Below are 27,091 nucleotides of genomic sequence, written 5' to 3'. Positions count from 1 at the left end.
AGTATGAAAAAAATCATATCTGAGATGTGGAAAATACGCTGGGCTGAACACAAGCTCCGTGCTCTGCTCCATTCTGATGCATCCCCTTATAGACGACTAGATCCATGAATGTTTTCATTTTCCTCGTCCATGCTGATATTCAGGTCAATATTGTTCGCCATTTTTGTTGCACTGATAATGTTAGTTTGGGATTGTGAGGGGCTTTAAAGTTAGCAGGAGAACATGTAAACAGAGAGCTCTCAGCAACAAGAAAGGAAAGGGGGGGTGGGGTTGCTCCAGGCCAATGGTCCCACCCACAACACGAAGGCAAATGTCTAATGTCCTAAAAAACGACACAGGATTTTTGATTTTGGCTGAAAGACCCCTGGGAACGCTTTGGAAAGACGATCAAAATAGGATTTTAAAGCAAGAATTCTTGATGAACCAGAATTGGGTTGTCCTGACTTGGAGGTTCCTGCATCTCAAAACCTGACCTCTTTGAGAGGAGGAGCCTCTTCTCTCTCTGCTGGACCTGGTTCATCCAGCGGACGTTCCACAAGCTCCTGAGCTCCCGACTGCATCGATGACGTCTCTCCGGAGTGAAAGCCGTTTTGTCGGTACATGGTCAACTCTATTGAGTCGTCCTCGGCTGATGCCACGGCTCTGTCTGCGCTTGCAGACCCAAACAACTGGTCCTGCTGAAAAAAACAAAGAGTATTAAGAAAAAAAATGTCCCCAGCAAAGGGTCTAAGGTTCTTTGGGTTCTACCTCTGTCTTGGTTCTTTGCCTGCGCCTCTTTAAGCTGGTGGCCAATCTTCCACTGCAGAGCTCGTCGCTTTCTATCTGCCTAAAATATTCGTACAGACGGTTGGTCCACTGGCCCATAGAGCGCACGTGAAGCCACAGCGTGTCTGCAGGTTCAAAATGACCACATTAACTACTTAAACAAGTCATATTAAAGTGGTAAATATTTGATAAATTTACAACAGAACTGATAATTAAAGACCAGTAAAAGTTCAGGAACTCTCAGGGGCAGTTAGTTAGCAAGGTCAGTGTTCTTCCTCGTTTTTTTAGATCCACTGGGATTTCTGAAGCGGATTAATTCCATCTTTGTTCTTTGTTGATGCAGCAGAAATTGCAAAAGAGACTAAGTAACGTGGTTGGGTGTTTTGTACCTGTCTGTTCTGGAGCGCTGCTGATGGTGAACGGGTGCCACTCGTACTTGGCTATCACTGGGATGTTAATGTAGATGTAATCTCCAGGTTTGAAATGGAAGAATTGAGGACGCTTGATTACCAGGTGGGTCACCTGGTCATAGGAAGAAATGAGGCCATGATGATGGATTTGAACTCCAAACTCTTGACACAAACATGACTTGAGTTGGATGTTGTACATCGGGTTTTCTTTCTTCACCTTCGATGGCAGCAGGTTGACCTCAACAATGTAGAGACCGCCCATGCGGGACACGGCGATTCCCACAATCTTCTCCAGCAGGAAGAGCAGACCTGGAACCACAAACCACTTCCAGAAGTTTGCACAGTGGATAATGAGCAGGATCAAGACCCAGATGTAGGACAGGTGAGACCAATAGAACACCTGGAGAAGATCAGTGATAACAGAGAACAGAAAAGACAACCTTTTACTTGCACTTCTTCTGAAGACGTGAACACTTGGACTCTGGGTTCTGACCTCAAAGTGTCCGCTGCGTCGCACAAAAGTGCTGGAGCAGAGCACCATGAGGCAGATCAGGAGCAGCAGCACCACCCCCGTCACCGACGCCGTCCCCCTCACCCAACCTATCATGGGTCGTGTTGTCAGCAGGTACTCCCACAGCAGGAACTCACTGTTCTGTGACATCTTGGCTAAAACACACAGAACCAAATCAACATCCAATAACCAGTTCCAAGACTGGATCTAAGCTTTTACTGGAGGTTAAATCTTAAATTTATCAACAAGAAAGATCTGTCTCTGGAAGTCTATTCATCCACACTTAAAGGATGTGAAGAAAGAATCTCCAGGTCCAAAACTAACTCTTAAATCTAAATACTATGTAAGAACCAGTCCAGTGAGTCTAGTTATGGTCTATGACCCATGAATAAAGCCAGATGATGGCAGGTGTGTTTTAGTTTCTGTGTAAAGGTCATAGTGTTGTGCGTACCAAAGTTGGCAACGTGTGCGATGGTGTGCCCCAGTGAGAAGAAAAAGATGGCGTAGCCGACGATCTGATGCAGCAGGATGTTCTGGTCCAGAGGTAAGACTCGCACCACCCAGGTAGCTCTTAGCCAAGTTAAACACCTGCGCAACATCAACACCTGAACACAGACAGGTCAGAAGAAACCATCCTGACATGCTCACAAATATCTTGAGAAGGGGCGTGGCCTCACCCACGACCCTGTTTGCAATCAGGTAAAAGCATGACATACGGGTGAAACTACAAGTGGAGGAAACGCATGCATTTCCTGTGCCAAAAATACATCAGGACTGTTAGAAATAATGAGTAAAAGAACAAAGAGCAGTGTTTTACTCCAAAACAAACATGCATAATGAGAACAGGAGAACACAACGCTCCCCAACCTCTTCCTGTGAAAGGAAGCTACTAGAAGTCCTGGACTCAACCACTGATTTTAGCTTTATGATAAGAAGAGTGCACAAAGGAAAAGTTAGGAGGAAGTTTCCTTCATGCTTGATTTTTCAATAAATAAATCATTAAAACCCATTCCAATGACAATAGTGTAGTGTTTTCAGCATGTCATTATGACATTTTTCTTATGATGGAGGATGTAAATAAAGAATATTAAGATTAAAAAAATGCTTTTCTCAATATTTCTTTGTTCAAATCATTGTGAATCAGCAGCAGATGAAAAAATGCTGTTGGGAAAAGCCTGTAGCCTGTTTTTTGTTGCACTAGTAATGTTATAACTGAGTTTAGAAGGGCTGTAAGCTAGTGGGAGAATATACAGATGGAAGATGGGAAAAAGGGGGCGGGCTTACTCCGCACCAACAGTTCTGTCCGCAACTCAGACGCAAATTCCTGCAGAAACTTTGTCCCAGAAAACGACACAGATTTTTTGTTTCAGGCTAAATTTGGCATAATCGTAATTAAAAGACCACTGAGAACACTTTTAAAATAGAACAGTCAGAGTGGTCAGTCAGAAAGTATGGGGGTAATCAACTAACCAAACCAAATATAACATGAGACTCCCCTTGAAAATGAATGGTTGGAATAGCATGGCAGCTTTTCTCAAATGCAGTGTTTGGGAGACCTGCATTCATGATGTCTCCAGAAACTTTGTTATTAAACTAATTGCAATGTTCTTCAGAAGATTGTATCATGAGAATACCTTCTGAGGTTTTCCATTACATCATTAGTACAACAACAGCTCATGTCAGCTGCTTGCAGAGACATCGAGCAGCCGTACCACAACGAAGGTGCAGTTGAAGTTCAGACACTGGCCGCAGCCTCTGGCCACCATGAGCCAGGCCCCGCCGTAGCTGTGCCGCAGCATGGCGACAATGAAGAGCAGCAGGTTGAGGACGCCGTATCCGAACAAAAACAGAAGCTTCCGACTGTTATTCTGCCAGTAGGCTCGGGTCAGGTACCGAGGGGTCTGATGCTTGTTTTGGTCCAGATCTGGAGGCTTTAGCCAGTTAGCAGCACTGCAGACAAGGGAAACATTAAACTTTAGAGGTGACAAAAACCAGGAACATTTATTTCCAGCAATGCTTTGTCTGTTCATGTCAGTTTCAGGAGCAGGAACGAGGTTCACCTGATGGTGAGGTTCTCCATCACCTCTGGGAAACTCTCCAGCTCCTCTTTGAGCTCCTCAAAAGTGATGGAGCCGCTGTTGTCTGTATCAGCGGACTCAAAAAGAACCAGAGTCAAGTCATCCAGCTTCTCTTCTGGCAGAGAGATGGCACTTTCACTCAGACACGACTTCAGAACCGTTCTCAGCTCGTCTGGATCAATGGAGCCACTGCCTGTCAGGCGAAACGGACAGAAGTTTTGCTCAGCGTAGCATCAGACCTCATACAATTTAATGCTTTTGTACTTGGTGAAATGTTTGCTTTGGAACGGACCGTCCACGTCGTACACCTGGAACAGGAAGCGGAGCTTGTCGGTCTCAGTGCCGTGGATCAGGAGGTCCAGAGCTTTCAGCAGCTCATCCAGACTGATGGACCCGCTGCCGTCCGAGTCAAATAAGGCAAAGAAACGCTCAGCGAAGAACGACTACAAAGAAGAAAAATGCAAAAATGAAACTCAATCAAAGGGCAGTTCACAGCCTCAAAAGAATGTTTGGAAGTCACTCACAAGAACTGTGTTCGTTTGCTGTCATTTTGTCAACATAAATGTTGCACGAATTTTATTTGCTGCATGGTGTTTTTAACTTTCTAGTCTGTTTTATTGGATAAGCAGTGATGTAACTCTGTATAATGAACATCATGTGCTGTGAACAGGCCAATCAGCTGTGAAGCAGCACTGAACAAGAAGCAGGAAGAAGACCCATGCCAAAGTCAGTCCGAGAGGACGTGACTGGATTGCAGCAGCCGCTGTGGATGATGGGAAGATTGTGCCGGGAAACTTATCTGGCATTTACCTACAGCAAAGTCAGGGTTTAAGCCCCGCCGGGTGTTTACAGCCTGGCAGGGTTATTATTTGAATAATAAAACTAGGTTACAGTAACATTTTTCTTTCTTTCAAAAACTGTCTTTGAAATAAAAGTGTCCACTCCAAGGGTTTTTTGTAAATTATTCCAGTCTCTGGGCGCTGCGGATTGAAAGGATAAATACTCTGTTGGAGATGTTTAGATAGACGTGTGTTTACGGCAGTGTGCTGCTGGGCTGATTTTATTAGTCCAAACAGACACATTTTAACCACCTGCTGAATATCGGTGGAACTTCTGGTGGCCTGTTTCGCATGGACTTTTACAAGACCTTCCACTATTTTATCAACTTTAGCAATTTTTTAAAGCCATTTTACTGGTCTGAAAGTTTTTTTGCTTTCTGGCACAAGAACAACGTGGATTAAAAGACTTAGCATTCTTTGGCATTTTGTTAATATATATTTTTATCACGATCTACTTTGTCCCAATTTGACATCTGACTACAAGCCAGCTTAATCCTACACATGTAAATATATTTACACTCATGCTCAATTTTCTTTTACTCTGCTTTTTTGATTAAAATGAGAGCAGAAAACTCTCTTCCTGTAACTAAAATGACTAATTCCCATCCCGGACAAGCCCCCATGTTTTGAATGTCTTCAAGTCTTAGTTTTATAGTTTTATTTCCTTATTTTATTTTTACATTTCAATCATAATGTTCAGTTTCACAGCATATTTCACACAAAACACAGATTTTCTACACTTAATAACCATTTTTTATCTACTCCAGCCTGTATGTCTGAGAAAGCATTTAAGAGTTCCTCAGAAAAACGTCTGAGCTCACCTCTTTGACTTTGAGAGCAGTTTTAAATTCACAGAGATCAATCTCTTTGTCATCTCCAGCAATGCTCTCAAATTGTTTGGTAACCCACTCCAGCCAGCGGGTGTCTTCGTCCACACTCATGATGCAGGATGCTCGCTGCAGCTGGAAGAATCAAGGAGAAGATTTAGCTAACAAAAGATACTCGTGAACATTTAAACTGGAGAAGGTTCTCCTCAAGGATCTGTTCTGACATTTTCTTCTCTGTCATTCATTGTGAATTTAATCCAAAAATAAATTGTTATGTTTGGTGGAAACAAATGTGTTTCTGAATTAAATAAAACACCTGAGCCCAAACAAAGAGTCTCAAAGTGACAAATCCTTATCCTGTAAAGAATCTGTTACTTTTTTTCAGCTCATTCTTATTCATAGCGAAGCAAATATGTAGTTCTTCCACTTAGAAATCGTGGAGTTTTCATTTTAGGTGTCATCACATTGTGTGTTTGTTCACTCTTCGCCACTTCCCGTCAGGGGTTGCCACAGTGAACTCTTTCACTGATTCGTATAGGTGGCTTTGGCAGATTTTTACGCCGGATGCCCTTCCTGATACGACCTTGTTTTTTATCCGGGCTTGGGACCACTACAGGGAGACCCAGACTTGGCCCCTGTGTGGCTAGACAGTTAAGCCGTAGCGTGAAAAGCCTTACCTAAGGACCCACACTAGACAGACACCTGTCCATCCAATACAATTAGTAAGATTCCAACTATTAACATGTCCAAGACCAATGAGCTGTCCAAAGACACCAGAGACAAAATTGAAGACCTCCACAAGGCTGGAAGTGGCCACAGCTTAGCAGATTGATGAAAAAAAAAATCAATTGTTAGAGGAATTATTTGAAAATAAAAGCTGAACATGACTGTCAGTCTCCTTCAGACTGGCCTAAGAAAGGTGAGGGCTCAGCCCAGAAACACACAGGAGGAGCTGGTCATTGACCTAAAAAGAGCTGGGGCCACCGTTTCCACGGTTACTGTTGGTAATAAATACAACACAAGACGTCATGGTTTAAAATCATGCATGGCACATGTTCAACCCCGTTTAAAGTTGGACCATTTTGATGATCCAGAGGAATCATGGGAGAAAGACGTGGTCAGATGATACCAAAATAGAATTTTTTTTGTCTTTGTTCCACTATTTAGAAGGAGAGGAATGATGAGTACCATCCTTACTATGAAGCATGGGGGTGTTTTTCTGGTTATGGGACAGGACGACTGCACTGTAAGGAGAGGATGACCGGGGCAGAGATTTTGGGGAACAACCTAAAATCTGGTGAAAAACTACAGGAAACGTTTGACCTGTGTAATCGCAAACAAAGTCAACTGTACCAAATATTAACATCAGTTTTTTCAGTTAATCAAATATTTATTTGCAGCAATAGCAGATTATTAAAAAAAAACATACAATGTGATTTCCAGATTTTGACACAGTGGACATAAGATGAAAACTTCAGACCCTCCATGATTTCCAAATGGGAGAACTTGCAAAATTACGGTGTTCAAATACGTATTTGCCTCACTGTACGTTCAATTTATTTTCATAAGTATTCTGTTTTCTAATCCAGGAGCTCTAATACCTAATTTATATCAATCAGTCAAATAAAACAACAGCTACACATGACTGCAATAACCCAACCACAAACACTAAATGTGAATTGTTTGTTGAAGCATAGAAGTCTGTGAAAACATCCTCGACTTTTCCATTCTTCTCTGTGAGTCGTGCACATGTTTTTAGTTGACTCAGCTCCAGGGACCACACAGAACATGAGTTCTCAGAGGAACTAGAGCAGCAGCTGGGTTTGAAAAACATGATCTGAACCTCTGAGCATCTTACAGAGTATCAGGAACAGCTGATTGTCCTGCTGCTTTCCAACAAAAGGCCGTTGCTATGGAGATGGCAGCTGCACACAGGAAATACGTGGACAACAAGCAAAGTCCTGGATGGACAGACCTGAACACATTTTCTAGTTCTGTGGTTTCCTCAGAATGGTTTCTAGAGCTTTCTAGCTGTAGATCAACAAAACTGATCTGAAATCAAATGAACCGATTATTGGGGTCACAGGGTTGCTGGGGCCTATCTCAGTCGCTGTTAGGGAAACCCTGCCAGTCCATCACAAGCCACAAAACCACAACTGTGGATAATTTTATCTCACCAATAGACGTAAATGCATGATTGGAGTGTGGGATGAAGCGGGAGTGCCTGAAACCCAATTGGGATTGGAACCAGCACCTTTTCCCCATGAGGTGGGGATGCTAACCACTGTACCACCATGTACAGCCCATTGGAGGAAATATAAACCTCTGGGATCATTGGAGAATGTGGAAGAGTATCCCATCAGATGTCTGCAGACGTGGGAGAGTGGTTCTGACAGAATCTGTTGATCTATTTGTCTTTGGTTCCTTCTTGATATGTGTTCAGCACCATCTTTATTTATGAAGTTCTGATGCTTTAAGCACCAGAACAGATCACAGAACCTAATTAATATCCTGATTGACTGGAGAAGTTGAGCAAAGCCTTAAAACAACTGTTTTCCAAATGGACTTCTTTGGGTCAGAACCAGTTCAGCGCTCGACCACAGATCAGAAACGCTCTGAAAACCCCCAAGAAGTCTTGAATGCTGAGAATGGGTCATGGACAGGATGACTTTGACATGGTCCAGTCGGAGAGAACTGCTGGACTGGGACAGAATTCATGATGGAATCCACTTCAACATCAATTCATCTCTGGTTTTGTGAGTTAAAAGTAGAAAAAAAATCTTGCGGGGGTAAAATTCAGACATGCTGCTTAGAAAAATATATCTAACAAGTAAGGAGTGGAGCTGGAACCTACAGAGCAAATATTATCGCTTGAGGTCGCTCAGTCCACAGCTTGATGTGATGGGAGCCAAAAACATCACATGGGTTATTATCTCAGACCAGAACATCCTGAGGAACCAGACAGCCTGTGGGCTTTGCAACTGAGACAGAAACATGTATTTTAAAGAATTTGAAGAAGTCTACACAAATAATCACCTAAATTCAAATGAACGTTTCCTCTGATAAACTCAAGCTGAAGGCAAACCAAACATGAATGAACAATCGATCCAAACGGCATCGGAAAAGCAAAGAAAACCTGAGCGCACATCAGACGTACCTGATCCAACGATGCGTCGTCTTCTGTTCAGATGCTGCAGATTCTCCTCTTATGTGGGGGTGTCAGCTGCAGAGGACAAGCCTCCCACCCTCCAACCCCACCCCAGAATAACTAAACATCTACTAAACACTGCTCACAGTGAAATCTGAGGAGGTAGGAACACACAAACTAAAGATAAAACTTTAAAGATCCTCCCAATCACACAAAAAAACAGAGATATAAAAAACTTTTTCTTTTTATTTCAAATGTTATTTTGTTGAGAAAATGGTCACATGACCCCAACACCCCCCACTTTACAGTACATAGAAATTTTTATTTAAATTAACAAAGCTGGTAAAAAAAAATGAAAATATTCAAGCAGACTTGTAAACATATATAAAAATGTTTTATTTTCGGGTTTCAGAAGGCTGTTTGTTGAAACTCCAGAATCTGTGATACAGATGTTTATGTTTGGATCAGCAGATGTTCCAGCTCCAACAGAGGTTCTGTCCTGAGCCGGTTCAGTCTTTGTCCTCCATGATGGCCCTCAGGGCCTCCAGCCCCTCCACAGACACAGTCAGGTGGCCCAGCACCTCCTCGTTGTCCTCCACGTCCAACACTGCAGAAGACAGAGCCACGGCATGCTGATGAGAGACGTTCACGTCAAGACAACACAAGACTTTTCTGAAATTGGACCATATGGATTTGGAGGAACCAGGAGACCAAAACTCAAAATCTCAAAAAAAATATTCCAGATGTAAGAAAGATTAAGAAAAAACTTAAACAGAGAATCTTGAAGAACTCGACGTGTGTGGGTGTCCGGCGTGTGCTCTCACCGTCCAGGTCGACCTCCATCAGCTCTTGCTGTTTCTCCAGGATTTCAGGTATTCTCAGGAAGGCCACGCCCACATCCTCACACTCCTTCTCTTGTTCCTCCTCTTCTGGCGGCTCGCTCACCACCGTGAAGCGGATTCTGTTTGACACACAGCGAGTGACATTTTACCTTTTGACAAACAACAATCTTTTGACATCAGAACGCTGCTGCAGCACGAAACAGCGCCGCCCTGCTGGCTGATGGTTTGAACAGCTCTGAGTGTTTTGTCTCTGCTGCTGTGATAAAGCTAGAATGATGTCACATAAGAACTCCTTCGGTCTGGATCTTACCTCTCCATCTGAGGGTTCCGTCCTTGCAGAACCTGCTTGAGGAGCCGCCGCCGAGCCGCATTGCTCTGAGTGTCCACAAGGATTACTGCAGGACAACAAAGGAAAAAGAAACAATTCTTCTGGGTCACCTGAGAGTCCTATGTTTAATAAAGTGAAATTCAACAGAACCTTCTTCGTATTGCTGCCACCCGCTGGTGACAGGGTGGGTTAACCCTCGTGCTATTTTGTGGGGTTCAGATGACCCCACAATTATATTGATTTGTGATCCCTCCCTTGACAAAGGTGGACAGGATTTTATGCCTGCCGCGGACACCAGTGAAGGTGAAAAAAAAAATATTTTCAGTACAATGTCTTGTAGGGTCCAGATGACCCCACTTTTAATGTAAAGATATCTAGGATAGCACAAGGGTTACAGGAGCATCATAATGAAGTTGCAATAAAGTCACTGTGAAGTTATTTAAGACAAATTCCTCCACAAAGAGCACAATTTATGTCAACAGACTGTTTTTACATTGTGTGACTAAAGTTGATTTTTTTCATTCATTCCAAAAGTCCCCATAAACATAAACTTGCTGGAAATAAATGTCTCTAACCCTGGGCTCACACGGCTCGCGTTACAGCTCCGATGCGAGCGCTGCAGTCTTTAAGTAAATCCCACTGCAGACCTTGACGTTCGACCTCTGCAGTCTGGTCTCTGCGGCACTGCAAATCCATTTTGTTGGGTTTTTGCCGAATAAGGGCGGGATCACTGTACTACCTATATAACTGGCAGGTTATCGCGTGAACCTATGCGAGTTTGGAGTTTGGCGAGGTCAGAAGCAGAGTTTGTGGCTGCAGTCATCCAGTAGCCAATGTGAGCCATCTGTTGTATCTAGACCGCTCCCACATCATTCCTGAGCTGTAACGCTTGCCTCGGGTTCTGTGTCCGGGTTCTGCAGGTTTTTGGGTTGTCCGGGCCCGTAATGAGGAACTTCTGTCTTCAAAGGAGCCTGGGTGAGTCTTAAGGCTCGTAGTCACTTCAAGGGACGTCATGAAAATGGAACGTACCATTGTCATGCGGGTAAGTAAATCATGAAGTATTTGTAAGAATCACAATTGTGTGAATGCTTCAAAGCATTCACACAATTGTGATTCTCTTACTCCTTTCCATACGATTTTTGTCACGTAATAACTCAATCACACTTTCAGCGATTTCAGCACTCTTGGTATCAAAACGTTGAACTCGTTCGGGATATTACTGCTTGTACTTTTTGTATTCATAAACTTTATAATTTTTGAAATATTGAGCAAAATATGTCCCATAGAGACATTTGAATGACAAATGAATGAGACATTTTTCAAAAACTTTGTTGACTTTAAAACCATCTTTAACAGCAAGTTTTAAATAATTTGGCAATGAACTGTTATACTAGCATTATGCTAGCTTGTTTTGGAAATTTGGCATCTACTGAGGTTTTTTATGCTAATTTTATCAACTATTTTAGCAACATGGTGACACTTTTTTGGCTAATTTGACATCTACTAAAGTTTTTAGGCTTCTTCTGAGTTTAGCTAGGAACAGGCTAACATTTTTAGGCTACTTTAATATGTACTGTGGTTTGCTACTTATGAGTTTAACTAATATTTTAGCAACAAGGTAAAGTTTTTGACTAATTTTACTGAAAATGTTTAGGCTATTTGTAGTCTAGAATTTTAGCATTGTGCTAGCTTTTTAGGCTAATTTGGCATCAACTAAAGTTTTTCTGGGCTAATTTAGAGTTTAGCTTATGTTTAAGCAACACACTACATGTTTTTGGAAAATTTGCATGTATGGAGGATTTTTAGGCAAACTTATGATCAATTTTTCAGAAATTTATGGCCAACTTCAGAGGTCTTTCATAGTTCTTCAGTGAAATTTCAAGTCTCTTAGCAAATTTTGCGTTTGGATTTTGCATTTTCAGCAACCAGATTTAACAAAAAGCATTCACACCAACATTATTAAAGGTAATGCAACTTTTCTAGTTTAAGTTGGTGTCCTTGTGCCACACTCTAGTCGTTAGTAAGGTGCGAGTACTGACTCCTTACTGACCACACATGAATGCTACATGTAAGTTCCTGTAGGATGCCTGTATGATTCAGTTTAAAATCACTTGACTATTTTATAGTCATTCATACGCTCTTCTCTCTCTCTCAGTGTCTATTCTCCTCCTCTGTTCTCCTAACTGTTCTGTTTGTTGGTCTGTCCTCTATAGGAAACCAAACCTTTAACAGGACATCCCCTACCATTACCTTTGCTGTAGTTGTAGTTGATGCTGCGGCCTGGAGGGGGCTTTGGCAGGGACAGCGGGGTTTCCTCGGTGGGGAGGTCCAGGAAGGAGTACTCTACGAAAAGGCGAACCACCGAGTCATCTTGTGCCAGGCGGGAGCGCGGCTGGAGGCTCAGAGAAACAATCTCTACCCGGATCCGCGGCAATAGCTGGGGAGACACAAACACCGCTGACGACCAACGCAAGTGTTTACAGGATAAACACAAAACTGTTTGTGGAGTAAACAAACCACATTTTACAGATTAAATCAACAGATGTTGGTAAACTAAGCTAATGGTAAACAAGGCACGAATAAACAAAAAATCTCTAGGTTTTAGAGGCTCATGATAGCCAGAATTCCAGCAGCTACGTGTAAGGAAAAAAAGTAAAAGTTTGCATCTGTCCACATTTCTGCAGGATCCAGCAGGTCACAGCTGTGACCCTCAGAACTGTTCCTATTAATTGTCAGTTACCCGTTGTAGACGGAACCCCAACACGCAGACGCAAAGGTTTCTGCAAATCCACATTTCTGCATCTGATTCCAGATGTTTCCAAGGGGTTTAGCAGATCACAGAAGAACACATTCGTGTGTGTATCTCATGCTATTCAGTCAGCTTGTGGTCTTTAATGACCTGAAGACAAAGACCTCTCTACAAAACACTGCCTTCTTGTCGTGAGACGTTCACTGACCTTCTTCTGCGTGGTCAGATCCTGGACGATGCAGTCGTCGCTGTCAGACTGAGGCGATTCTCTCTGAACGTCTGCAGCTGCAGGAGCTTTGACAGCATCTGGACAAGAAACCACAAGAGGAAATATGACTGCTGTTCTGAAAAAAACAAACTGCAGGAGAGCAGCAGCATCTCAAAAACAAAACTCCAGCATCATCTAAAAGAAGTTGGTTAGTTTCATCTTTAACAAATACTCCAAGTGCAAAGGATGCAAAAAGAAAAGCACCTTACATTCACTAAAACCCTCATGAATGTACATTCAAGCAGTCAGTTTTTGAGGTGATATTTTAGCACTGTGGAATATGGAATAGAACTTTCTAATGTTTTTCTTTCTGTTTGTTTGCCCTGACAGCTGATGGAATCAAAGGATTTTAAAACATTACTTCCAGTTGTATCTGATTGTTCGATCTCTGTGTGGACGGTGGTAACAAATATCTTAAACTATCATCATAAACTGAGACCTAAAAAAAGCTAGTGCTGACAGATACATCACAGAAAAGTAGCAGTGGCTGCTGGGGACAAAGAGCTGGAAACTTCTAACAACAGAAGCTGCTCTAAATTTGTGGATGCTTTATTAAATCCAAACGGTCATCAATTCGGTCATCAATTTCAGAATTAAAGCTGAGAAATGCAAAGATCAGAAAAGAATGTCTGAATTCCAGGAAGCAACACATTTGCTCCTCTGTTTCCTGCGCTGTCATCAGAACCAGATGAGGTTCTAACCTCAGTCCTTCAGGCAGATCTGACACTTTATGTTGAAAATGCACAGGTCCGACTACGAACAGGAACCAGAACTGGGTTGATGTGTAAACGCTGTGGAGTTGTTGATCTACAGCACGTGTCAAAGTCAAGGCCCGGGGGCCAGATCCGGCCCCCCGGGTTATTAAATCTGGCCCTCCAGATCATTTTATTTTATTGTCATTTACAGCCCAGTGTTATTTTGTGCTTATTTCTAACTTGTATAATTTTGACAAAATATATTTTTATGGCGAGTAAAATATTGAAACATATTTAAGGTGTAAATTGATGTATTCTGGAATAATATTTCTGCCTTTTTATCACTCATAATAATGACAAAAAGTTACATTTCTAAAGTTTTAAAAATGTCGTTTTAGAGTGTTCAATAAATGTTTATCCTGTTCGGCCCCCGACCTAAAGTGTGTTTTAGATTTTGCCCCTGTGTGATTTAGTTTGACACCTCTGGTCTAACATGTCTTCTGATAAGTGGACATAAAATTGTATAAATGTTTTCTCGTCATCTAAAGCAGTGGTCTCCAACCACCAGGCCACGGACTGGATCAATTGCTGCGGTGAAATCCTCAAGGTTGATTGTTCTGCAGCCACAAAAGGTTGGGGACCACTGATCTAAAGTGTGCTCCTGCTAACCTTCGGGAATCTCATCAGAGATGTCGGAATCATCCGAACAGGACTGGGCGCTCGCAATTAGTTGACCCTCAGAGAGGTGAGACTCCTCCTCCTCCTCTGTAGCGTTACCAGGAGATCCATCTCTGATCTGTCCACAAACAGGAGCATACATGTGAGTGACAGTCAGGACTTCAGCTCAGGTGACTTACCTTTAAAGACCCACTCCAATCATCTTTTGATTTATTGAAAAAGCCTTTCCAGTGGTCTTATAATTGTAATTATGATCATTTAGCCACAATTTAAAAAAAATGTTGTTTTCTAGGACATAGTTTCTGCAGGGCGGGAGTAGTTCATGTAAGCCTTGTGTTTTCTTAGGCATGTTTATATAAAAGGTGGGATCATCTGCAACCCCGCCCCCCTTCCCCACCGTGGATTTCTTTTCTTTTCATCTGAAGCTTCCAGCATGTTGTTGATCTGTTTCTGTAGGTCTGACAGAAAATTCTGTGACAAGTTTTTTGTTGTGCTCATTAAAATCTGCAGCTCATTGAAAAAAAAAAAGGTCTGAAGTCTTCAACCGGATGTACATATAAGGAAATTGTGTTTGTTTCCAAATTCCTACACTAATCAAATTTTAGTGCGCTGTATGAGGCGTTCACCATTTTTTAGTGCTGTTCAAATCTACAATTCCAAAAGTCCAGTGCCCTAGAAATTTCCCAGAAGTCTCCGCGACAAGCCAGTCTGCTTTGATGCCTACTAGATTGGTGAATACAGACCACAGTGCATAATGTTTGTGCTTTTTACATTTTTTTTTTATAAACCTTTCAAATTTTCATCTTCATAAAACAGTGGATTCGTAAAAAGTCTTGGGAAAGTGTTAATATTTATCGGTTTGCCTATAAATCAGATTCTTAGCATTTAACTTTTATTTTTCTTAAATCTTAATGCTTTATTTTCTGTGTTTTTATAAGTCAAAATGTCCATAAAATATGGCAAAATAAAAAAGTTACAAATTTCTGGAGACAATTGCAAACTTTTGCAAAAACAAAAGACAAACGCATCTGTGATGTTATACAAATTCTTTTATAATCAGTTTGTGTTTTTATTCCTGTTTAGTGTCTGGATGTGTACACCTGAGTCCTGCAGTATTTCATCAGGTGATGATGGTGCATTCAGGGGCAAGCGCAGCAGTGAAAAAGAGGAACTACGAAATCACACCTGCTCTTCTGCATCTGTGGACTCCACAAACTTGACTCGTTTGGCAAACGCTCTGACCTCCTTTTGGGTCTTTTGTTTTGTGGGTTTCGATGGCGCCACCTGCAGGTAAGAACAAGTTTTGGTCTCTGCAGTCGGTCTTAATTTATTTATTAATCAACTGAAACTTTTCATTTGCTGGAAAAGTAGGACGAGCACCAGCTCAGGGTTACAGATTTTTTTGACCTACTGAGGACATTTGTGTGCTGTGTGGATATGGGTATACCTCAACAGCTGTAGTTTCAGAACCGGTCTGGTGTGTATTCTGCTTTCTGTCAGTCCTCTCTTTATTCTCAGTTGGTGGCTCTGGTGTCAGATTTGCTGGTTCATCAGGACGTCTCCTCTCTGGAATGGATCTAGAGTTGGATGCAGTGACGGATCCCGGAGGAGGAACATAAGTGAGCTTCCACTTCAGCAGCACTTCAATGTGTCCAGCGGGACGTCCCGACGAGTCCAGCAGCTCAAACACACCTGAGGAAGCCAAAGAGCAACTTCACCACCTGAGAAAGGTAAAGAATCCCTCCAACATGGAATAATGGGCAAGATTCATCAAAAGTTTAAACATTGTTTGTCCAGAGAACATTTTCTGTCCAGAGAATGTGGCAAAAATTTAAAGTCTTAAGCTTTTGACAACTTTTTTTTTTTTATAAAGATATTTCATAAACTTTAAGAATGAAGTAATTTTCTCCTAGAAGAGAATATTAAGACCTCACTCAGAACACCACCTGACCTTTAATGTTTGAGATGATGGTAAATATCAGACCCAATCTGTACCCATCCTGACCTGAGCCGGGTCTGGGTCAGGTTTCAGTAGATGAACACCAACGACTTACCAGAGAAGTTCTGGTCATTGACCAGCGGCAGCAGGGAAACTGCGGCTTTTCCAACAAAGGTCTCCATCCACTCCTCTTTGAAGTCAAACACAGAGATCTGAAGCTCCTCAGACCTCAGGTACCGGTCCAGGTCTGAGTCCATGGAGACAGAGTAGGACTTGACATCATTGAACTCAGGGTCGCGGCAGTCATGGACAGTGGCAGAGGAATGGTCAGGGAAGCTGTAGAACTTGTAAACCACGTATGGACTCGGCAACTGGGAGTGGGTGGAGCGAAGGTCCGAGCAGCGCCGAATGGTGACGAAGAGCTGGTTCCAGCAGTCAGTCACTGACGGCAGCAGCTGTCACACAAGCAGAAGAAAAAATGAAGGACTGTGCTGGTCTATGGAGGATCAAAGGTGACAAATTAAAATAAATTAAAACAATAATCATTAATTAACTGTCTTGAAATAATAAAAACATTGAACTAAATAAAGAAATGTGTCATTTAATGTGTCTTTAATTAATTAAAGTATACATTTAGATATTTCACAATTTAATACTTACTTTATGGTTTGTTGTTGCAGCATTTCATGAGTTAATTTTATCTGTCAAACTCACCCATCAAAGTCAAATGGACTGGAGCGAGCTACTGATGGATTACTATGACTTTAGAACAGAATTTACTGGATTTGAGTTAGCCCCACCCACTGACTGAATTTCTTATTTGAAATTTATTGGTATTTTAACGTTTTAATGAAAAGTTTAATGATATTCATTTAACTCAAATATTAATGATTCCATTACACAATGAATTAATGTTCTCATTTATTTCAGTTTGTTCTCCACTGGTGAAGAGTCTGAAACTCAAGACTATCAACTTCCAGATGAACGTTTGCAGGTCCAACAGAAATTATTGAAGAGTTTGTTCTGAATTTTTCAGGAACATTTTTGACTTTACATCCTCATTCAAGAATCAGAATCTTTAGACTTCTTTACTCCAACTTCTCTGCTTTCAAACAGAAAGTGAATAAACTCGGGTGTACCTGTGAGTGGGCGGAGCTGGCGGCTATCTCTGGAAATGGCCCCTTGGTTTTTGTCACAGGGGTCTTCAGTCTCATAGAGTATTCCAGGGAGCCCAAACACTGCGCCCCCTTTGTACCTGACAGGCAACACACCACAGCATGAGTCCACGTGTGCACGTGTGCATACAGGAGGGCGGCAGATGTTCACAGCTGGATGGACATGCAGAAAATAAAACCCTGAAGAAAAAATGTTTCTGAACCCAAACTTTTTCTCTTCAACTAATTATACCTTTTTTTTCATTGTAAGGCATAAACTGACCAATCAGATGCCATCTTGCCCCCACCTTGAATGTTTGATTGACAGAGTCTCCCAAGCTGCTTTCAGCATAAGGGGTGTGAACTTTGAGCAAACTAGAAGTTGCTATAGAAACACTGACTGAGACTGACTCGGACCAATCACTGTCCACTGGCTCCACCATGGAAAAATGACGACTGAAATTACTTCATTTTTCTGGAGCTGGAGGTAAGGCATTTTCTATAGGTGACGACACAGCTGCTCTGTCCAGATCTTTTATACAGTCAATGGGTCTGACTCACCGAACAGCAGGACGCTGCCACGGACACTCCCTTCACTCCCCAGCAGATCCTGCAGCCGTATCTCTCCCCTTCCCAGCGTCTTCCAGTCCAGGTGCAGGGTCTGATGCAGCTCCACCGTCACTGAGCTGTTGTCCAGGTAGTCCAGTAAGTGCTGGTCCATGCTCAATTCAAACGTGGAGGTGAAGTTGTATTTGGGGTTGAAGCCCGTCACCACGGGAGTGGCATGCAGCTTGAACCGGTAAAAAGAGTATGTGCAGAAGGTGGAGAGCTCAGCATCCCCCAGAGTCTGCAGGGCCGTTGGAGACAGCGAGACGCCGATTATCTGAAACTCCACAACGTTTTCACAGGAAGTTCCCCCAGAAGCTTCAGGAGCCTCTCCAGCATCTGCAGGCTCGGCTCTGGTCGTGACAGCCTTGGTGCTGTAGGCCACGTCTTTGATCTTAGCTGAGCATGTTAGGAGGGAAGGTAGAAGAAGAATTTCAGTGTTTTTACATAAAAACAAACTTAAACATCATTGTGTTTATCAAATGTGTAACATTTGCTAATATAACCTCATCCAGATGCTCAAGTTTACGGCCCAATCAGAATCCTTCCCTTCTCCCTAACCCTCCATTTGAAGGGGCTTTTGTAGTGCAAGTGGTGTCAAGAATTTTCTGAGCATTTCTTTGTTCAAATTGTTGTGAATCAGGAGAAGACAAAAAAAAGAAAGAACTGTTGAAAAAATAGTTTATTTGTGGCATAGGCCACAAGCTTCAACTATGGGGAGAAGAAAAGGGGCGGGGTTGCTCTGTGCCAACAGTCCTGTAAACAACTCAGAGATGAATCTCTAATGAACTACTTCCACTCTGCAGAAACTATTTCCTAGAAAACAACACAAGTCTTCTGTTTTGTGGCTAAAAACAAAATAATCATAATTAAAAGACCACTCTACAATAGATCAAAAGATGATCAGAGAGTGACTTTAAAACATCGCAGTACTGAACACACAGGTGTAGGGGGGCATCTGGACCAGTTGAGCTAACGGGATCTGACATACCTTCGAGTTTGTGGATCTTTGTAGCTCTGGCATCCAGCAGCTGAGTCTGCTGCTTCAGCTTCTGCTCGTAATCCGCTCTGTCTTTTTTAGCCTTCTCCATAACAGCTTCCAGCTCCGCCTGAAGACCACAAACACACTTCTTAAACTCAGAGAAGATAAAATAAACCCCTGAGATTTCAGAAGCAACAGAACTCCACATCACCTTGTAGTCCCCGCAGATGCGGCTCTCCATGCTCAGGAGTTTTCTCGTCTTCTCCAGCTCCTGGAAGGTCTCGGCGTGGGCGGCCCTAAGCGCTCTGATGGAGGTCTCCTTGTTGTCGCTTTCCTCCTCCTCAGCCAAGAATCCCAGGTCTCCGCTCTTCTGGGATTTACGTGTCTGTTGGGGACAAACGCGGAAGTTCTGGAGCTCGATGGACAACATTTACTCCAAGTGTGTGAAAGCCACCATGAGTCTACCTTGATGAGCAGGAGGGCTTCAGTGAGCTCAGCCTCGTTGTACTCGTTCTCCTTTAAGAAAAAACATTTAACATTTACTAAGGAACTGGTTGCATATTTCAGACTGACTCCAGAACCTGAAGCTCACCCTGCTACAGAACTTCAGGCGGCTGTTAAGCTCCTCCATCTGCTGCTTCTGCTCCAGAATCTGTAAGTGAACCCTCCTGTTTTCTTCAGCCAGCTGCTCATTTCTATCTGTACCACGATCACATGAAAGCTGTCAGACTCAGACAACAACTGAAAGAACCTCAATCTGCCTTTTAGTTCCACTATGAATTTAATGTTATTCTCACAGGTTTGAACCACTTTTTTCAGGATCCCAAAAAAGGGATTCTGGCAAAACCAAAAGAGGGCCAGATTCTGCTCGAATAACTTCAGCTGAGAGTTAACACAGAACAGAAGAAAGTGTGAAATGATGGAACCTCTTTCAGCTTTCATTTTATCCAGGATCTCGTTTTTGTCGACGAGGTCGGCCTTCAGCGCCGTCTCCAGCTGAGAGATTTGCAGCTTCAGCTGCTGCTCCTGGAGCTGCCATTTTTGTTGCTGAGAAACATCAAAGGCACTGTGAACACAAACACACCCAAGGTGATGACAGAGATCACCTGAAATACCCAACACCCTCATCTGACAAATCAGCTGTGACTTTCACCTGATCCATAATTCATGAGTAATTATGAATAAACATGAAACATAGCGACACCTGTGCAGCAGTCTCTTGTTTTCCTCCTTCAGCAGGTCCCTCTCCTGCTCTAGCTCATGGATCCTCTCCTGTAACTGATCAACATCATGAGAGGAAACGTGAGGACGGATTGAGCCCACTCAGACCACTTTGACCATAATGGCCGCTGTCACATGGAATGGCCAGCAGGTGTGAGCTCTCACCTCCTCCCTCTGGGTCGTGGTGATGTTAGCGCTCTGCAAGCGTTTCTCCAGCTCCAGACTCTTTAGTCGTTCCTCCTTCAGCTGAGCTTTTAGCTCATCCACCTGCACCATTGTTTCATTCAGACAGGTGGTCAGCGTCTGCTGAGCCTGAAAACCACAGGAACATTCTGTGACCTTCAGCCACAGCTCAGGTGAGACGACGTATGCTATGACATGCGTCTAAACTGCTGCTGGATGGACTCATGGATGAAGAAAATAGATGGAGCAAAGAAGATAAAATGTTTGCTTCATGTTTAAAGCCCAGAAGTACAGCATCTGGATGTTGTCGAACACAGAAGAAGACACACATGTATGGAGTCTATTCTGGGTCATAAAGATTTAAAACCCAAACAAAACAATTTGAAAAATTCAAGCTGAAATACTGGTGTTAACCGAAAAAAAATGAAAGTGTCTGAAACTGTCTGCCATTCTAATATAAACGTAATTATTTTCTGCTTCACATTTTCTGTTTTTAAGTTTCAAAACTCAAAATTTCAGTTTCAAAAACTTTTTTCAGTTTCTGTTTCTTATTTTCTGTTTCAGAATCTGAAAATGTCAGGTTTGAAACTTTTGGCCCATTTCTGGTCCGTGGGGGTGGGGCTAACTGGAAGGATAAATCAGAAGTGATGAGGGTGGTAACCTCGGTCTTGGTGCATTCACTGACTCTGGGAACTTGGAAATACACAGCTTGTAAATGTCTGTACAATGGGAGCAAGTGCAAGGGGCCTTAATTTGACAGAGAAAGTGGGATAAAGAACGGCGTATTGGCCATCCTAAACGTCACTTTTAACGCATGTTTTTAACGAAGCACGTAAATTACGCGGTCTTGTGTTGTCCCAGAACTGGAGTAAAAAGTGGTGTTTTCTTGCATACAAATCACACTTACTAAACATCTTTCTATTGTATTTAAAGCCCAGTTTACAACATTATTATAACATTAGTAATTTTGGCACAGCGGTATTGCACAGATCTCATCACGTTTTTACCAGAAGTCCCCTGGGTTTGAATCCTACAGTTGTTATCTTTTTTTTTTTTAAATACACGGTTACATTTCATTAGGCATAAAAAACAGGATTTACATTTTTTTGTCATATGAACATCATTTATAAAACAACTACAGCCATCACCCCTCATCAGTTTTGATTGGTCCTTCATGTTATCCCCGCCCCCCACACAGAAAAAGGGGCCAAAAGTTTCAAACCTGAAATTTTTGTATTCAAAACCAAACAAAAAAAAGAGTCGATAGTGAAAAATAGATTTGAGATTTTGAGTTTTTAAACTTAAAAACAGGAAATTTGAAGCTGAAAATAATGAAGTTTATGTTAGAATGGCAGAAAGTTTCAGACACTTTCATTTTTTTAGGGTAACACCAGTATTTGAATTTGAATTTTTCAAGTTATTTTATTTGGGTTTCAAATCTTTATGGCCCTAATTTGGCTCCATACGCATGCTTGTGTGGAAGAATCTGACAGAGGAGATGAAGAAGAAGATCTGGACTCTGATGAGATTACTGTGTTTCACCGCGGTCTCAGAGACATCATGTGATCGTGTCCCACTGGAAGTTTTAATAACAAAACTTCTCACCTCTTGCAAGTTCACAAATCGACCTTCCAGCATGGTGACAACGTTGGAGCGGTCAGCCAGCTGCTTCTGCAGTTTGATCAGTGACACGTTGCTGGTGACTTCGGTTCTGCATTTACAGCAAAGACATAATAACCGATTCATAAACGCGAGAAGATCTGAATAATCCTTCCTGCTGCACTGAAGAGCCTGGGAGCAGCTCTGCTGACCCACTTGATATATTTACCTTAAAGAGGAGGTGTGCTGCTGTCGCATCTGCTGAAGATGCTCTTCATACTCTGCCTCCTTCATCTTAAGCTCCTCCCTCAGCTCCTCAGATGCTCCTTCCAGCTCCATTATTTGACCCTGCTGGGAGTCGATCAGATTCTTCCTAGAACCCAAAGTGAGGAATTTAGCTCTGATGGTCACAAAGTTTTCTAAATGAACTCTGAACATTTAATCTGAAAAAGATAATTACACTTCACAGGGGTTTTAATCTTTAGGGCATTTTCAGAAAGGCTAAATTTAGACTGATTTAAGATTTTAAAGTGAAATCTGCCGCTCAGAATGTGCATTTTTTAGTAGAAGAACTGAATAAACTTTATCTGCATCACATGAAACTTGGCTTTAATGGGTGGTTCTGTTTCTTTACTTTTGACAGATTGCTAATGTTTTATACAGTGTCAGATATCTGGATCAGAACTCACAGGTTACGGATCTCTGCTCGGGCCTCCTCCAACAAGCTGTGTCCATATCGAGGCAGTTGTCCGGTTGGAGGCCTCCTTCCTGCCTCCCAATTCCTCAAACCTGCAGAAGGCAAAACCGGCGTTTGCTTTGAGGACTTCTGTATATCACATACAGCAAAAACAGGACACAGCAGAACTTATTCTGAACCAAACAGCTGTCATCTGTCTCAGAGAAGAACCTGGCACAGTGTGTGGCAGTAAAAAGTCTTGTTTTTGACACACGCTTTGACAGAAGTTTTTATTCAGAGGGCTTTTAATTTATATTTAGTACTTGTTTTACTATGTCTTGTTGTGTTTTTAGTTGTCTTATTATAGATTGTTATTTTTTATTACTTATTTGTGCTTGACTTGATTTTATGCTCTTTTGTAAAGCACTTTGTGATTTTTTTCTGTGAAAAGTGCTATAGAAATAAATATATTCTATTCTAAAGTGGACTCACTTCTGGGTCGTGCACGGGAAACAGACGAAGCGTCGTCCCTGAACTTGGCGAGGCCTGAGTCAACCCGTGGCTGCACACGTCCATAAGGTGTTGGCCTCCACCTCTGTGAGTTGATCACCTGGTTTTTGGCCACCAGGAGGCGCTGTTTCAGTACTTCTTTTTCAGCCTGCAGCCCCCTGACGTTCTCCTGGAGCTCCTCTATCATTTCCTCTGCTTCAGCGTCTCTGAACCTGTTGGGCGGCTGCACCTTCCCAGCAGCCAGCTGCTGCAGCCGCTCACGGTCTTTCACAAGACGTATGAGCTTTGTGCTCAGCCTGTAGGAGGCAGCAGAACATGAGCGATCACAAAGAGGATGTCATGAAAACACAGAAGGTAGAGTCTCCAATCAGGTTCTGGATGCTGAGTCTAGCTCACTTTCTGATTTTTTCATCCTGTTTGTGGATGTGCTGTTTGAGCTGCAGTGTCTCTTCGCGCAGACGGAGGAAACGGTCTTCCAGCTCCTCCCTGGACACATGTGAGATATCCTGTGGAGCCCAAGCGTGCCGATGTCCTGCAAAATCTGTCAGCAGAATGCAAAAGAACAACAGTTTTACAAGGAAGGAATTGTGAATTTTTCTAAAACAATTCATCTTATTTTGGGCAAAAAAGGTAAATATTGTGCAGATGTCAGTCAAAATCCTCATAATAAATCATAATGCTCATTTGCTGCTTTTTCTTCACATATCCTATAAAAAGTAGTGCCAGTCATGCCCTACTCTCATATGTACAGCCCAGCACAATTCTGACTCTGGACGCAAATCTGGAATTCATCTGGTTTGTTTAAGGACTCAGGTGAAAACCTGAAGATAGATATCCTGTCAAACATTCTGTCATCGTAATATTATCGTTTTCAGTATGTTTATTGGGTAATAGTGAGGAATATCTGATTAGAATCTGATTTAGTAAGTGGGAGAGCCACTAATTAATCAAACATTGAACTAATCCAGTGTCTGGCTGAATAGCAGAAAGTAGGGGTGTCACGATTAACTGACTGATTGATTTCTGTTGCTACAATCCAATTCAATTCAATTCAAACTATACCAAAATTTGATAAATTTATACTGGAAAAGACCACTTGGATTGAGAGGTGGTAGGTTTATTTTACTCTAACATAAAAAGTAGCAAGTGCTATCACAGCAGACAACACACACGTGATGCAGCAAAAAAAGTATAGAGCCATCATTACGGTCCACAGTGTGTGGAAACACTTTGAAACCAGTAACAGCTCAGGATCAATGTTTTTCCACAAAATGTTTTTCAGAACCTTCCCAAGATTCTCTTCTCATGAAGATGTAAATGCACCAACAAAACCAACACAAGGATGTGTTTTTGCGCAACAACTCACCCCGTGCAACAGGAGAGAGGCGAGGTCTCTGGATAGTGACGTCTTTGACGGGAACATCCGCAGCCGTCTCGTCCAGCAGAGACGACATCATGCAGTCTAGAACAAACAGATGTTAAGAAGAAGAAATTTAGTAGCAATCCTACTTTGTTTTGTAAAGCATAATGAAACAAAGCTATGTATTTTATAGCTCTATGGGTCTGATAACCTGGATAAGATATAATCCACTAACAAAAAGCAGCAAAGATTTGGTAATTTGGAAAAAGATTGATTCCTAGATTTTAACTTCCCTGCTTTAGAGGATGTTGGCACTGTTTGTGGATTATTTATCTGGGAGCTGTTTCTGCAGAGGCTGTAAAATATATTTTAAAACAAATGAAATGATTTGATCTAACTTTAGGAACTTCACTATACCTATCAGTTATTGCGAGGTCTGTGCAAACACATTTATGTAATCGGAAAATGCAAATCTTAGAAAACTATTTTTGACAAACTGGTATTTGTTTTTGTACTGAAAAATCTGCTTTATCAGATTTATACGTCTGATGATGAAAAAAAAAAGATCATTCAAATAAACTGTGTTTAATTTACTCCGATTTAGTAATTGTTTTTTATTATTATTATTAATATTAAAGAAACATACATTTAATTGTGTAAAAAATCTGGATGTTGTTTGAAAGGAAGCTAGAAAAAAATCTGTAGCTAAACAAGCAGCGGCGGCTAACGTACCGAAGCTCAAACTTCTGTCCTCCGCGCCAGTTTCCCTGATGTTACTTTTTATATTGCCAAAGCAGTTTACTTAAAAATTACTGTTAAACATTTTTTTTTACATTTAAACACGAGTTTATTTCACTTCGAGAGCTGGTTGCTAACGCAAACAACCGTTAGTTGCGTCATTACGCATGCGTCACCTCATACGCATGCGCAATTCCCGGAGACCTATGGGAGTTTGAGTTTCTCGTGACTATTGACCGTTCCCATCTTTAGCTGGTTTATGGGGTCTTTATTGACATAAATGATATGCAAGTTTATTTTTACATTTTTTTATTTAATAATGATGAAAAAGGTTAAATTAGCAACGTCGGGAAACGTACCAAAGCAGAACTCAAATAGTAGTTCTCAAGAACAATTATCTCTATTGTTGCTCATTATAGTACTACCGAAATATCGCCGTTTACTTTATTTTTTACGTCTTAAACATTTCCTACCGTTTAACGTGGGTTTCTTTCACTTGGAGAGCTCGTTGTTACTGAAAACCGTTTATCGTGTAGTTATGGTACAACGACGCATGCGCGATAGCAGGAGACCTATGGGAAATGAAGTTTCCCTTTGTAGGTGACAGATTTGGCTAATTTGTAATGTGGTTTTATAACAATATGTAAATTAATTCAAAAAGTGGTGTGAATTTAGTTTTAAACGAAGCAAACAAAAATCTGCTTTGCTGGGGAAGAACAAGGTTCTGTCCTCATGTTTTTCACTGAAACAAGTTCTCTGCTTTGTGCTTTGTTGAATCTAAGTTCATGCTGATCTGACAGTGTTTGACTGAATGCACAAGCAGGCTGAATACCAGCAGCCTGCTGAAGTGGCTGCTCCCTGAATGTACTGCGGAGTAGCTGACAGGCTTGCTGTCAGGCACCTCTCATAGCTCAACGATGGGTCTAATTGAGCAACCACAGATGAGCAAGGGGGATGCACGGGATCAGTTCCTGCATACAGCAGCCTCTCATCCTGCTGAGAGGTGACCGCTCAGCCGTGACAGGCTCCCATCACTGCTGCTTCCTTCAGCAGTAACCTTTGACCCCCCACACCTCTGCGCCTCTTCACGCCGAGGTAGCTGGAGGCCGCCTGGAAACGCCATAAAACCTGTCAGAGTCAGCCTCTCGCTGAGATCCATGATGGCTGCCGACATCCTGTTCAGCAGGCCGTGAGCGGCCGTGCAGCAACTGTCAAGCGCATGACCAAGCAAGCATGGAGGCCTTTTTGCCTTCATCACACCCACCCAATTGTAATATAGGCAGATTTCCCCAAAGCATCTGCTGTCTCGCCTGTTTTCACTGCATTTAGATGAGAGGAGAGGGGGAGAGGGTCAGCGCCTGTTACCAGACAAAAGTCAAAGTTCTATCACGGAAACTGCTCCATAGAAAATCAAATATTAGCATACAAATTCTTTTATTTCTAATTATTTATGTTTTTATGTTAAATTTCATATTTGTATGTTATGTTAAAGACAGAAACACATAAATACAGAGTGGAAATTATTTGATTAACAAAATATAATAAGGCAGCATCCAAATGGTAGAAAGCCACTGCAGTAAGAGACTAAAGGAATCTTAACAGAGGAGTGTTCTCAATTGTCTACTTCTTTGGGGGTAAATGTGCTTTCAGCAATAAAATCTGCACACAAGAGGCCCTCAGAAAAGCTGAACACAATCATCAGCCTTTTCTTCTTCTACCATCCTCATCTGAACACTGAACTTCAAAAAACTTCAAGGTGGACACTAGGTGGCAGTGTGTTCTTGTGAGAGAGGAGCTCCACCTCATCCATCCTGTCAGCTCCTCTTTGGTGACACAGTGACAGAAAAGCTGAATGTGTTTGAAGAAAAAACCTGCCGATTGAAGAAGTTATAGGGAATACAGGAGTTTTTTTTACTAAATGAAGTAACAGCAGAATCTGGACTTGTTAATAAAAGTTAGTTTGCTATTAAAGTTTTTAAGAGAAC

The 27,091-nt window shown here is 42.0% G+C and overlaps 2 protein-coding genes across 3 annotated transcripts in view; both read right to left on the bottom strand.

Moving 5' to 3' along the window:
* The window catches only part of nox5 (NADPH oxidase, EF-hand calcium binding domain 5), a 10,949-nt gene extending 5,396 nt beyond the window's left edge, over nt 1-5,553 (bottom strand). The window contains exons 1-9 of the mRNA XM_036212512.1: nt 5,425-5,553; nt 4,057-4,207; nt 3,747-3,957; nt 3,399-3,636; nt 2,138-2,291; nt 1,669-1,841; nt 1,393-1,575; nt 1,155-1,287; nt 748-890 (exon numbers count right to left, since the gene is read on the bottom strand). Coding sequence (XP_036068405.1) covers nt 748-890; nt 1,155-1,287; nt 1,393-1,575; nt 1,669-1,841; nt 2,138-2,291; nt 3,399-3,636; nt 3,747-3,957; nt 4,057-4,207; nt 5,425-5,544 — 1,506 coding nt within the window. The 5' untranslated portion in view covers nt 5,545-5,553. The remainder of the gene's footprint in view (nt 1-747; nt 891-1,154; nt 1,288-1,392; nt 1,576-1,668; nt 1,842-2,137; nt 2,292-3,398; nt 3,637-3,746; nt 3,958-4,056; nt 4,208-5,424) is intronic.
* Nucleotides 5,554-8,950: 3,397 nt separating this feature from the next.
* rpgrip1l (RPGRIP1 like) lies at nt 8,951-25,676 on the bottom strand. 2 transcript variants are annotated; one of them, XM_024280973.1, is made up of 25 exons: nt 25,580-25,676; nt 24,375-24,470; nt 23,405-23,549; nt 22,991-23,304; nt 22,512-22,611; nt 22,052-22,195; nt 21,829-21,934; nt 20,206-20,352; nt 20,024-20,097; nt 19,746-19,885; nt 19,412-19,518; nt 19,285-19,335; nt 19,031-19,204; nt 18,829-18,946; nt 17,793-18,236; nt 17,217-17,332; nt 16,193-16,532; nt 15,586-15,830; nt 15,324-15,422; nt 14,130-14,256; nt 12,706-12,803; nt 11,999-12,185; nt 9,731-9,815; nt 9,403-9,539; nt 8,951-9,185 (listed from the first exon to the last, which is right to left on the bottom strand). In XM_024280973.1, exons 2-25 carry the CDS (start codon nt 24,463-24,465, stop codon nt 9,088-9,090), a joined length of 3,687 nt encoding a protein of 1,228 aa, XP_024136741.1. In that variant the 5' UTR covers nt 24,466-24,470; nt 25,580-25,676; the 3' UTR covers nt 8,951-9,087. The 2 variants fall into 2 exon arrangements, with proteins under 2 accessions (XP_024136741.1, XP_024136739.1); XM_024280971.2 differs by lacking the exon at nt 25,580-25,676 and adding an exon at nt 25,101-25,282.
* Nucleotides 25,677-27,091: the final 1,415 nt, after the last annotated feature.

The sequence above is a fragment of the Oryzias melastigma genome, linkage group LG6 (genome assembly GCF_002922805.2).
Source record: "Oryzias melastigma strain HK-1 linkage group LG6, ASM292280v2, whole genome shotgun sequence".
In the NCBI taxonomy this organism is placed as follows: domain Eukaryota; kingdom Metazoa; phylum Chordata; class Actinopteri; order Beloniformes; family Adrianichthyidae; genus Oryzias; species Oryzias melastigma.
Note: the sequence above shows the minus strand (reverse complement) of the source record. Positions and strands in the feature narration are given on the sequence as shown.